The 12,161-nt window shown below is 40.4% G+C and overlaps 1 protein-coding gene across 1 annotated transcript in view; it reads left to right on the top strand.

Annotated features, from left to right (window-relative positions):
• DNAH5 (dynein axonemal heavy chain 5) overlaps nt 1-12,161 on the top strand; it is a 330,796-nt gene that overhangs the window by 109,080 nt on the left and 209,555 nt on the right. The window contains exons 18-22 of the mRNA XM_086361232.1: nt 1,728-1,893; nt 2,800-3,039; nt 4,914-5,104; nt 5,193-5,280; nt 7,770-7,903. Of these exons, the coding sequence (XP_086217358.1) occupies nt 1,728-1,893; nt 2,800-3,039; nt 4,914-5,104; nt 5,193-5,280; nt 7,770-7,903 (819 nt within the window). The remainder of the gene's footprint in view (nt 1-1,727; nt 1,894-2,799; nt 3,040-4,913; nt 5,105-5,192; nt 5,281-7,769; nt 7,904-12,161) is intronic.

The following is a 12,161-nucleotide window of genomic DNA, read 5'->3' as shown; positions in this document are numbered from 1 at the left end:
TGGAGAAAAGGAGTACCTGAAAGGGAGTAGTGGTTTTATGCCTATGGTCAGGGATGACCTCTGGAATTATATCTGAGCGCAGGAAGTGAGGGAGAAAGCCATGTGTCTACGTCTGGGGAAAAGCTTTTCAGGCAGCGGGAATGGGAAGTGCAAAGGTCCTGAGGCTTATTCTTATGGTAGAAAGGCATTGAGTTGAAGTCTGTTGATTATGTTCATATGCTGGGGTGGGGGAGATCAAGAAGAGAAGGAAAAAAGGAATGGTTGGTAAGTATAGTCCTGGGGAAGCAGGCGAGTGTGGCTTAGCACTTAGATTTTGTGGGATTTTTTTTTTTTTTAAAGCAGCTGCTTGTGTTGTTTATTTTTTAAACTTTTATTTAATTTACTTATTATTTATTTTTGACTGCTCTGGGTCTTCACGTGGTGCATGGACGTCTCATCGCAGTGGCTTTTCTTGTTGCCTCACACGGGCTCTAGGTGCCCGGGCTTCAGTAGTAGTGGCACATGGGCTTAGTTGCCCTGTGCCAAGTGGGGTCTTCCTGGACCAGGGATCGAACCTGTGTCCCCTGCATTGGCAGGTAGATTCTTGACCACTCAACCACCAGGAAAGTCCCTCATATTCTTAACTAGAAGGATAAACATTGTATTCCTGAAAAAGGAGGAAAGAGAGTTGACAATGGATGCTGGTTAGTCTTCTGGATGAGGGCATGGGTCAGGGCCAGGTCATGGGGAGGATGGTGCAAGGATTCGAAGGGACAAGGATTTGGGAACACAGTTGTCTGGGGCCTGGCAGGGAATGTGGCTGGAGTCACATAGAGTGATTCCTGGGTAGCATTAGGAGCTGGACTGAGTTTGGGGGCCATGAATTCCTAGCGCCAAGCCCCTGCCTTGCCATGACCTGTGTGTGCAAGTAGAGATTGTAGATTATCTGATCATTTGGGTTGGACTTCTCCTGCTTAGGGCGCTGGAAGGCTGAGGGGTTGATGGAGTAAAGGCTGTTGGCAAAAGAATGATTGATGTGAGACACCATCCTTAGGGGAGGGTGTGCAGATTCAGAGGGTTTATTAAGGGTGAATGTTGTGGCTGATGAGGAGGTAAATGAACCCTGAGGCTAATGAGTGGGGGTCCATGAGGACATTAGAGCGTCTCAAGGTGAACCATGGTGGGTTAAAGCTGGAGACCATGACCCACTCACAGTCTGTTGCTTCATGGGTTTGTTTTTTCAACTAGGTGGTAAATCACTGACTATATCATCTCCTTGTCTGTCTATTTGTCTTGATTAAAGTGCCCCAGTATATTCATTTGTATTTATTACACTCTTGAGAAATGTATAATCTAGTTGGAGGGGAGGGGAATACTTAAAGTTAGTTAGGGATTGATGATGGATTGTTAGCAAAGGTGAACAGGGAAGGGAGTGTGACTGGGGCAGATTTATATGAAATAGAAGAAGCTTCGTGGGAAGAGAGGCTCTTCATGGCTTTTGGGCTTATTTCCTCCACTGCTGGAGAAGTTAGAGTGATTGTGGTCCATCTATTCACCAGTTGGTTCTCTCATCTTTAATACCGTCCTTTACAGGATGCCTGGCCTGGGTTAGTGTGAGAAGTATGGCCAGACATTGCTGGAGGCCAAAATCTCATCTGGAGGCCAGACCTGTCGCGTTGCTACCATTACTGATATGCTATCAATAGCTACATAAACAAATATGACATGATGCTATTTTTTTTTGATAGGACCTTTGTGTAAATGGTGCTCAGATACTACACTTTAAAAGCTCTTTAGTGGAGGAAGCAGTCAATGAGCTAATAAATATGTTGCTGGATGTGGAAGTTCCATCTAAGGAAGAAAGAGAGAAAGTATTCAATGTGAATAGTGATGATTGGAAAAATGAAAGTTCAGGTAAGAGAAGGGGGTAATGGAAGGGTCTTGTTTTTCTAGGACATGCCTGAAAACCAAAATTTAATTTTCTACTTTGCAGTGAATTTCACACTCTAATAAGACCCTCTCAATTTTATAAGGACATTAATAAATCTGAAATTAGGATTTGGGGCACACTTGAATGATGGCATGTCATTAATTTCCATTACTTTTTGTTCAGCTCTACAAACGTGTACTTCACACTGGTCCTTGTTAGCTCTCTTTGCATTTAGGTGTAAGTGTGTGTTTTTTCACTTTATCAGTAAAGTAGGATGGATTATGGGTTGGAATTCCCACTGGAGTATGTCTACACCAGAGCAAGTGGTTTGTGGAACAGATGAAGACAGCAAGAGGCAGAGAAGGGACGCTGTTCCCCAAGGGTTTGTGGTTGTTGGTGAAAGAGAGACCCCAGAGAGCCAGCACCTAGGACCCCAGCCCTGTCTTGTTTTTGCATAGCTCCTACCTCTCCTCCTATTCCCACACGTCAAGGATGAGAGGTTGCATCAGTCCACCTTGTTCCCCCAGTGTCCTCTTCCTATCCTTTGATGGCCTCATTTCATAAGAAGTATGACATTTGAGTGTTATTAAACTTGCATGTATGTGCGTATGTGTGGGCTCAGTCCTATCTGACTCTTTGCGACCTCATGGGCTGTAGCCCACCAGGCTCCTCTGTCCATAGGATTCTCCAGGCAGGAATACTGGAGTGGGTTACTGTTTCCTCCTCCAGGGGATCTTCCTGACCCAGGGATCAGTCGATTATATGTTTTGTGTTTCCTGCGTTGGCAGGTGGGTTCTTTACCATTGCACCAATTTATCTTAATGTTCTTCTTTAACTGCAATAGGTGCCCCCTGCCCCCATCTCTTTCAGTTTCTCTCATTTTGTAACAGCAAAAAGAGAAGAAGAAAATTCTGATGCCTTGACTTCTTCCCTTAATGCCGGGGCAGGCCTCCTGCCTTTGATGACAATCTCAAGAAAGAAGAAAGAGATCGAGGTGTTAGAGGAAGGAGCCCGAGAGTTGCTCTCCCACTTCAATCACCAAAACACGGATGCTCTTCTGAAAGTTACAAGGAACACACTGGAGGCCGTCCGCAGGCGCGTTCAGTTCTGCAACGTGACGAGCTTCCGGGGTAACGAGCCCATAGCGTTTGCCTCTTGGCTTGCCAAGCCTGGCCTCTGGTTGTGTGTGCATGTGTGTGCGTTCCTGTTAAGTTTAAATAATCCAAACCCTCACCATTTCTTCAGTGCCTCCTTGTACATTTTTATAATATGAACTTGAATTATCCCAGCAGTTGGATGAAGTAGATACTATCATTTCTCTCATTTAAGACTGATACGACTGGAGTCCAGGAAAGTTAAGGAATTGACTTAAGGCCACTTAGCTTTTGTTAGGAGAAGGCAATGGCAACCCACTTCAGCACTCTTGCCTGGAAAATCCCATGGACGGAGGAGCCTGGTAGGCTGCAGTCCACGGGGTCGCTAAGAGTCAGACACGACTGAGCGACTTTACTTTCACTTTTCACTTTCATGCATTGGAGAAGGCAATGGCAACCCACTCCAGTGTTCTTGCCTGCAGAATCCCAGGGATGGCGGAGCCTGGTGGGCTGTCGTCTATGGGGTCGCACAGAGTTGGACACAACTGAAGGGACTTAGCAGCAGCAGCAGCAGCAGCTTTTGTTAATAAAATAATAATCAACATCACATCTAATCTTTTTGTAATAAGATGAAAACATGTGAAATGAATTGTTTTAACTAGTAAAAGAAGAAATACTTTAAAAAGAAGCTATATAGAAACATACTTTCATTGTTAAATCATTAGATTATTAGCCAGTCTTATAAAGAAAGATTTTATTAATGTCATAACCTCCAAAGCAGAAAATTATTATTATTTTTTTTGCTATTTTCATGTCAATTTAGTACTTTCCAGCTCGTTTCTCCATTCTTAAAACAATCATCTCTCTTTAGCACCATTCAGAAATTGGTTTCCCAGATGGGCCACAACAATCATTCAAATTTAGAGACATTCTGAAACTAAACTTTAAATTGAAAACATACAAAAACAAAGTAACAATAATTAATTAAAACTGAAAAAGTAATAGGATAATAAACCTTTTTATTTATTTTGAACATGGACACCTAAGGGAAAGCAGTTAGTTAACTCTAATAGTTAATTAAAAGTGGATGAAAAGAAGTGGAAACATTGAAAGAACTTTTGATTGGCAACTTGGTTTATTATGTTTTATTTCACTTCAAAATGGAGGATAGTCCTTTTCTTTGACATGGGGCTGATGTTTGAACTTATCAACTGTTGATATGTTGGATATTGTCTCCTGTCTTCCTAACTTTATATATTACAGGTATTTCCAGTTGTATAGAGTTGCACACATACATATCCATACTATACACCCATAACTATGCCTATATCCAACTTTAAAAGTCCCTTGGATATAAATGGTGAATTACACTTTATTTCGTCCCTGCTCTTTAACCGCTCCCAATGTGATACACTCTGATGTATATCAGCGTGATGATAGTGATGGTAGAAAGACATGTATTTTATCTGAAATTCCAAGCTGGCGTTTGTTCTGATAGTCTTGTGTTTTACCCCTTACTTACTTATTCTATATTTAATTTGCTGGCATCCTATTATTCAGACACTCTCGTCTTCAATATTTTAGGTAAGAGTTCCTATAATTATGTAATCTGCCAACTCCATGCAGCCAATTTTCGTTATGGAACATGTACCCATAGATTGTAATCAGCAGAAGATGGCTTAGGTTCTACTGAACTGCTGTGTTCCACGGAGCAAAACTAGATCCTCTATTAGTTTTTATTCATTCACTCATATGTTCAGCAAACTCATATTGTCTGATGATATACCTATTATGTATTTATCTAGGTGCTTTCGTTTTTCTGGCTAAAAATGAGATTTTATCTTTTTCATTAAAAAAAGAATCTTTTTAAATGAAAAAGATGAAAGCTTCCCTGTTCTGTGTTAACTCAGACAGTAACAGTGCCTCTAAAGTGAAGCAGAACGGTCTGCCCATTTTCCGGGCAAGCGTCACTCTGGCCATCCCCAACATCAGCATGGCCCCAGCCCTCGAAGACATACAGCAGACGCTGAACAAAGCCGTGGAGTTCATCGTCACTGTCAGCAAGGGGGTCAGACAGTGGAGCGGTGAGCCGGTGTCCAAGGTAGGTTTGGCATGAGGAAACCGTTACATGTGGAAGCTGCTTCTTTTACAGGTGATAGGGGACTGAAAGGTGTCCTTTTCCATTGCAGAAAAAGATGCAGGAAAGAAAACTGACTGCCCTGCAGCACAATGAAGACAGTGATTCTGATACTGAAATGGGAGAAAATGAACCTCAAGGTAAATGTTCTTTTAGTTCTTTCTGAAATTAGTCATTCTAAATCAAAACCTGTTGAGCTAAAAGGTATTTCCATCCCCCAACCCCTGTGCAATTCTCAGATCAGATTGTAATATTAATCTATGAGTCAATTTCATGTTTGTAAAATACAGATTCATGTATTTTATATCACCATGATAGTGTAGTTTATTATTATTTTTTAAAGATTTACTTATTTATTTATGGCTGTACTGGATCTTGGAGAAGGTGATGGCACCCCACTCCAGTATTCTTGCCTGGAAAATCCAATGGATGGAGGAGCCTGGTAGGCTGCAGTCCATGGGGTTGCTAAGAGTCGGACACGACTGAGCGACTTCACTTTCATTTTTCACTTTCATGCATTGGAGAAGGAAATGGCAACCCACTCCAGTGTTCTTGCCTAGAGAATCCCAGGGACGGGGGAGCCTGGTGGGCTGCTGTCTATGGGGTCGCACAGAGTCGGACACGACTGAAGCGACTTAGCAGCAGCAGTACTGGGTCTTCGTTGCTGTGTCTGGGTTTTCTCTGGTTGAGTGAGCGGGGGCTTCTCACGGCAGTGGCTTCTCTTGTTGGGGAGCACGGGCTCTAGGCCTGCAGGCTTTAATAGTCGTGGCATGTGGCTCAGTCGTTGCAGTTCTCGGGCTCTAGGGCACAGACTCAGTAGTTGTGATGCATGGGCTTAGTTGTCCCATGGCATGTGGGCTCTTCCCAGACCAGGGATCGAACCTGTGTCCCCTGCACTGGCAGGCACATTCTTTACCACTGAGCCACCAGGGAAGCCCCTAAATAGTGTGTTTTAAATGTATATATCAAAGACATACTGGGAGACAAGAAGGATTTTAGTCTCACAGTTTAAAGAAAAGCTTGTCATTATCACAATGAATGTTTCCTGATTTAAGAGATCTTTTGTATTTTGACACATTGTGTGTCCTGTTTCGCTTACATAATGTGATTTTTGCTGTATATCTCATGATTTTCATTTATGCTATTGTTGTTGTTCAGTTGCTAAATTGTGTCCGACTGTTTGTGACCCCACGGATTGCAGCAGCCAGGCTTCCCCGTCCTTCACTGTTTCCCGGAGTTTGCTCAAACTCATGTCCATTGAGTCAGCGATGCTCTCCAACCATCTCACCCTCTGTCGTCCGCTTCTCCTCCTGCCCTCAATCTTTCCCAGCATCAGGATCTTTTCCATTGAGTCAGGTCTTCACATCAGGTGGTCAAAGTATTGGAGCTTCAGCTTTATCATCAGTCCTGCTAATGAATATTCAGGGTTGTTTTCCTTTAGGACTGACTGGTTTGATCTTGCAGTCCCACAAGAGTCTTCTCCAGCACCACAATTCGAAAGCATCAATTCTTTGATGCTCAGCATTCTTTATGGTCCCACTCTCACATCTGTACATAACTATTGGAAAAACCATAGCTTTGACTATATGAACCTTTGTCAGCAAAGTGATGTCTCTGCTTTTTAATGTGCTATCTAGCTTTGTCATACCTTTTCTTCAAAGGAGGAAGCATCTTTTAATTTCATGGCTGCAGTCACTGTCTGCAGTGATTTTGGACCTCAAGAAAGTAAAATCTGTCACTATTTCCATGTTTCCCTCTTCTATTTGCCATGATGTAATGGGACTGGATGCCATGATCTTAGTTTTTTGAATGTTGAGTTTTAAGTCACCTTTTTCATTATCCCCTTTCACCCTCATCAAGAGGCTCTTTAGATCCTCTTTGCTTTCTGCCATTAGGATGGTGTCATCCCCATATCTGAGGTAATATTAGGGAGTGTATCACATTCAAGTTGCTAATGATAGATGATAAATTTAGTCTTTATCTATTCAAACTTCTTTTAAAGCAGCTGAGCAAACAGCAGAACTTGGGTAATTTTCAATTAGTGCTCATATCCCTTGAGATGATAAATAAACTAACCACCAGGAAGGCACTGAAACAAGTCCCTCTTTAAAATAATCTGTAACCAAAGAGGATAAAGGCAGAGTGCTCAGGCTCAGAGGTTGCAGTGCATGGGCTTAGTTGCTGTAAGGCATGTGGGATCTTACTTCCCCAAGCAGAGATTGAACCTGCATTCCTTGCACTGCAAGGTGGGTTCTTAACCGCTGGACCACAGAGAAGTCCCCTCTATTGCTTTTCTAAAGAAGATTTTCAGAAGTCCTTACTTTACTTACAGTGTTAGTCACTCAGTCATGTCTGACTCGTTGTGACCCCATGAACTGTAGCCCGCCAGGCTCCTCTGTCCATGAGATTTCCCAAGCAAGAATCCTCGAGTGGGTGGCCATGTCCTTCTTCAGGGGATCTTCCCAACCCAGGGGTCGAACCTGGGTCTCCTGCATTGGCAGGCAGATTCTTTGCTGTCTGAACCACCAGGGAAGCCCTCTTACTGTTACAGAAACTCACTCATCTTTTTAAAAGCACGTTTCTATACTATTGATATAAATATTTCTCTCTTTTTTTTTTTTCCCTTTAGATACCCTTGAGATAGCATCTGTGAACTTACCCATTCCCGTGCAAACCAGGAACTATTATAAGAATGTTTCTGACAACAAAGAGATTGTAAAATTAGTCTCTGTGCTTAGCACAATCATCAATTCCACCAAAAAGGTATGCCAAGAGGATTTGCAGCCAGGCTATTTTGCTTTACAGCACAGACCTGTGTGAAGTCCAGCATTAAAGCTTGCCCTTCATGTAGCCTGGGTCCCACCCTCTGTGACTTCAGTGAGCAACTTATGGAATCTTGTAGGTGCTCAGCCAATGTTTAACTCAAGATTTTTCATTCCAGATTGCAAGGTGAAAGAGAACTATCTTTTCTGTTTTTTTTTTTTTAATATTGTCTCCTGTTTAATGCCTTAAACTACTTATGTACTTATATACCACTAGTACAAATAAGTCTGTTAAAAAATTTGATACTTCTCAAAGCCCAAGTCAGACTTCACTTTCAAAGAGTCATTGATGCTGGAACTGGCTTGTATCATTTGAAATAGAGTAAGATTTACACTCTAATTTTCTATTTGTGTATATCAGATGAATGTTTATGTATATTATAATGTGGAAAAAAGATAATACTGAATATTGAAAATATTATCAGCACAAACTTGCCCTGGACATGGATATAAATTCAGGTTAATTTCTTTCTTCCAACCTCTTCTTGTCTCAACTTTCCCTTTTCTGTTCAGGCAAATCTGTTTTCATGGTCAAAAAGACTCAAAATTCTAACATCAATTTCTCCTTAAAAGAAAATATTCACATTGCCACTAAGACCTGCTGACTCTTTAAAAATGTTTCTCAGTGTTGAGGAAACAGCTGTCACTCAGCAAATATGTCTTTTCTATTACTCAGTTTTGATAGAATGAACTTCTTTTGTTTGAAAGTGTTTTGAAAAGCTGCCTTTGCTGTAACCATGTGAGGAAATATTAAGTTTAATTTTAATGTATTCCTGAGGGAACTGGAAGCTTTTGCATTTCTGAACTTTCTATTTTCCTTTTTTAATATCGTGAAAGTCCTGTATTTAAGTTTGCCCTAGGGACTGCGTTCACATAATTCAATTTAACAAATATTTGTCTAGTGCTTAGTTTATCAAGCTCTATACTAAATGTAAAGGTAAGTAGAGTATTTTATGATGATAATAAGCATTGAAGGATCCTTTCAAATCCTCGGTAATCATAGAAAACACAATAAAATAGACAATAATAAAGTTCATTACTTTCTCTGAATGTAAGCAGCCAGCATTATGAAAATCTAAGAGTAAGGCCTAGTAGTTGAAATTAATATCCTGCTGGCACCAAAATATTTATGTGTGTGTCATTTTTGTTACATTTGCCTTTCTATTATATGAAGGAAATGTATGGATGTTAGTCTTTCTTAAAATAATAGAAAAAGTTGGGACTTAGAATAATTTGAAGGACTTTATCCAGATTGATAGGATGGCCAAATTGTTTGTGGAATTATATATGCACACTTGGTCACAGTCCATAGCCATCAACCCTTCTGGATTTTGTGTGACTGACCTTTCCTCAACCACAGAAAATCCTCTGATCTCAGCCCCTTCCCTCTTACAGGAGCTAACTGAATCAGAATGTAAACTTGACCTACATTCAGCTCATCCAAAGGTTGGCCATCAACTTATAATACTGCCTGGCTTGAAAAGATGAGCTGGACTGAATAATCAAAATAACCGTGGCAATTAAAATAACTTAAATAAATCAACCCTACAAATGTAGTTCATGTAATTTTCCTTTAGATTCTAGGTTACCTCTGCTTTCAAAAGTCCCAATTTAATCAAGGTAGACACTTTCAGATAAAATAATGAGAGTCTAAAACTTATTTAGGTAGAGTATCTTCTTAATAATATAAACTCTTGGATGTTGAAAGATCTGGATTCTGGAATTTCTATCCATATTCAGGGGTCCTTGATGATCTGTAATTCATTCTCCAAACCATCATCCATTTGTGAGAATGTCCACATGCTGTTGCAATGCATTCTGGGTGTGTATGTCAGCATCTCATCTCATGCCAGGGGATTGGTTGTGGTTGGGACACACAGCAGCAGGCTTACCTTTCTGCATTTTAATGAGTGAGAAGTCTCAACACTCATTAAGCCTGAGGTTCTGAGTGACACATTAGCTTCATGTTGGGCATGGCGGTAAAGCTATCCTTGGTTTGGTACAACTTGGTGAAATTTACTTAATTGGACCATTTAGAATGAAATTGGAAATGTTCTTTTCTTTCAAATAATGGCATTTTCACTCTCAGCTTAAAGTTTTTTTTTTCTCATTTAGATGTAACTCTGAAATTATAATATTAGCCAGTAGAAAAAGTTGATTGCCAAGAGCTGTAAACATTAGAATGAGGAGACAAATCTTAATTGTTTGGAGATGATATAATTATCTACCAAGTAAATCCAAAAGTGCTAATCTGAAAAGAAAATATGGCTTAGTTAAGAGTTAAGTTAGTAGTAAGTTGAAAGATAGGCATTTCTGCTGAAATACAGTAAATATGTTCCTAAAAAGCTTGATTTGCAACATCGCACATTTAATAAAATAGGGATTATGAGAAAAATAGGGTTGGAAAGAACATACAAAATGTAGGAAATTCTGTAACCAGGGTAGTTAACAAAAAACGGTAACAATCATAGTAAGATACTAAGCCATTTAATGACATCGTAATGAGTATGAAACTTTACTATCAAAGATGAAAGAAACTTGGGAGAAGGTGATTAAAAAACAGTTAAAAATGCTGAGTTATGGAAACAAAGGTAAAATATGCAAAAATCAGGTCTAAATGTGCCAAGAACATTCTCAAAACAAAGTAGAGACCAAATTAACCCAAAAGAAAGAAGGGGCAGAAAGCATTGTGCCTCTCTGTGGGTTGCTGCTTTAGTGAATACAAAGCAAAGTACTGGGAAAAATAACTCTTGAAAATGTGAGCCTCCTGTTATATTGACATCATTTCCTATTTGCCAATTGTGAGACAGCCAATGCATCTTATAGAAGCAAACTTTGTAGCAAACAAGACCATTCATTAAAAAACCAACTGCAAAACAGTTTATATGCCATTCATATAGTTATAAGAATAGTGGGAAAAGGTCATTTTTATGATAACAACATCATTGGAGAATACCTAGGAGCATACATGATGAGAAGTTTGTAGGGTCTTTATGAAGATTTCTCTAAAACTTAACAAGGAAGTTAGAAAGGAAAGATGAGAAGATATACAGAAATATTTAACACTGTATGGATGTCAGTCCTTATCTAATATATTTATGCATTTTGTGTGATTCCATGCAGTCTTTCAATGGAGTTGGATGCTGGATGTATCTGTTTGTGTCTCTATATCTAATCTCCGTACTCTGAACTTAGGGAACAAGTCAATGGGTTTCCTTTGAGATTTCCAGTGGATTTCACCCATGAGAGTCTTGGAGGAGCTCTGAGCAGTGGAAGAAAGTGACCTCAGAGTATATTTTTACCCCTGTAGCATCACCCTCTCCTTGGTATGGTTTTGAGCTGTGGTTTTTGACCTGAGGTCCAGCTCCAATCAACTGGGCCCTGTCCAAAAGAGATTTCATGGACTCAACTCGCTGCCCTACCCTCCCAGAAACTGTTCCCCTTCCTTTTTGGCTAGGATGGTAGTTCTATTGTTACCAGTCCTGGGTTACTTGTTCATTGTTGTATCCGGGTCCAGTTCTATGGCATCTTCAACTAGTCACAGGGTTCACTAATTAAGCATGTTAATTAATTGATGGGAACCCCTAGCAATTGGCAAATATATGCAGAGTACGTCATGAGAAACACTGGGCTGGAAGAAGCACAAGCTGGAGTCAAGATTGCCGGGAGAAATATCAATAACCTCAGATATGCAGATGACACCACTCTTATGGCAGGAAGTGAAGAGGAACTAAAAAGCTTCTTGATGAAAGTGAAAGAGGAGAATGAAAAAGTTGGCTTAAAGCTCAACATTCAGAAAACTAAGATCATGGCATCTGGTCCCATCACTTCGTGGGAAATAGATGGGGAAACAGTGTTAGACTTTATTTTTTAGGGCTCCAAAATCACTGCAGATGGTGATTGCAGCCATGAAATTAAAAGACACTTACTCCTTGGAAGGAAAGTTATGACCAACCTAGATAGCATATTCAAAAGCAGAGACATTACTTTGCCAACAAAGGTCAGTCTAGTCAAGGCTATGGTTTTTCCAGTAGTCATATATGGATGTGAGAGTTGGACTGTAAAGAAAGCTGAGCACCGAAGAATTGATGCTTTTGAACTGTGGTGTTGGAGAAGACTCCTGAGAGTCCCATGGACTGCAAGGAGATCCAGCCAGTCCATTCTGAAGGAGACCAGTCCTGGGTGCTCTTTGGAAGGAA

Source organism: Bos grunniens, chromosome 20 (assembly GCF_055505025.1).
Source record: "Bos grunniens cultivar Pamir isolate PY7600 chromosome 20, Bosgru_T2T1.0, whole genome shotgun sequence".
In the NCBI taxonomy this organism is placed as follows: Eukaryota; Metazoa; Chordata; class Mammalia; order Artiodactyla; family Bovidae; genus Bos; species Bos grunniens.
This window is presented reverse-complemented; position numbering and strand designations above follow the sequence as displayed.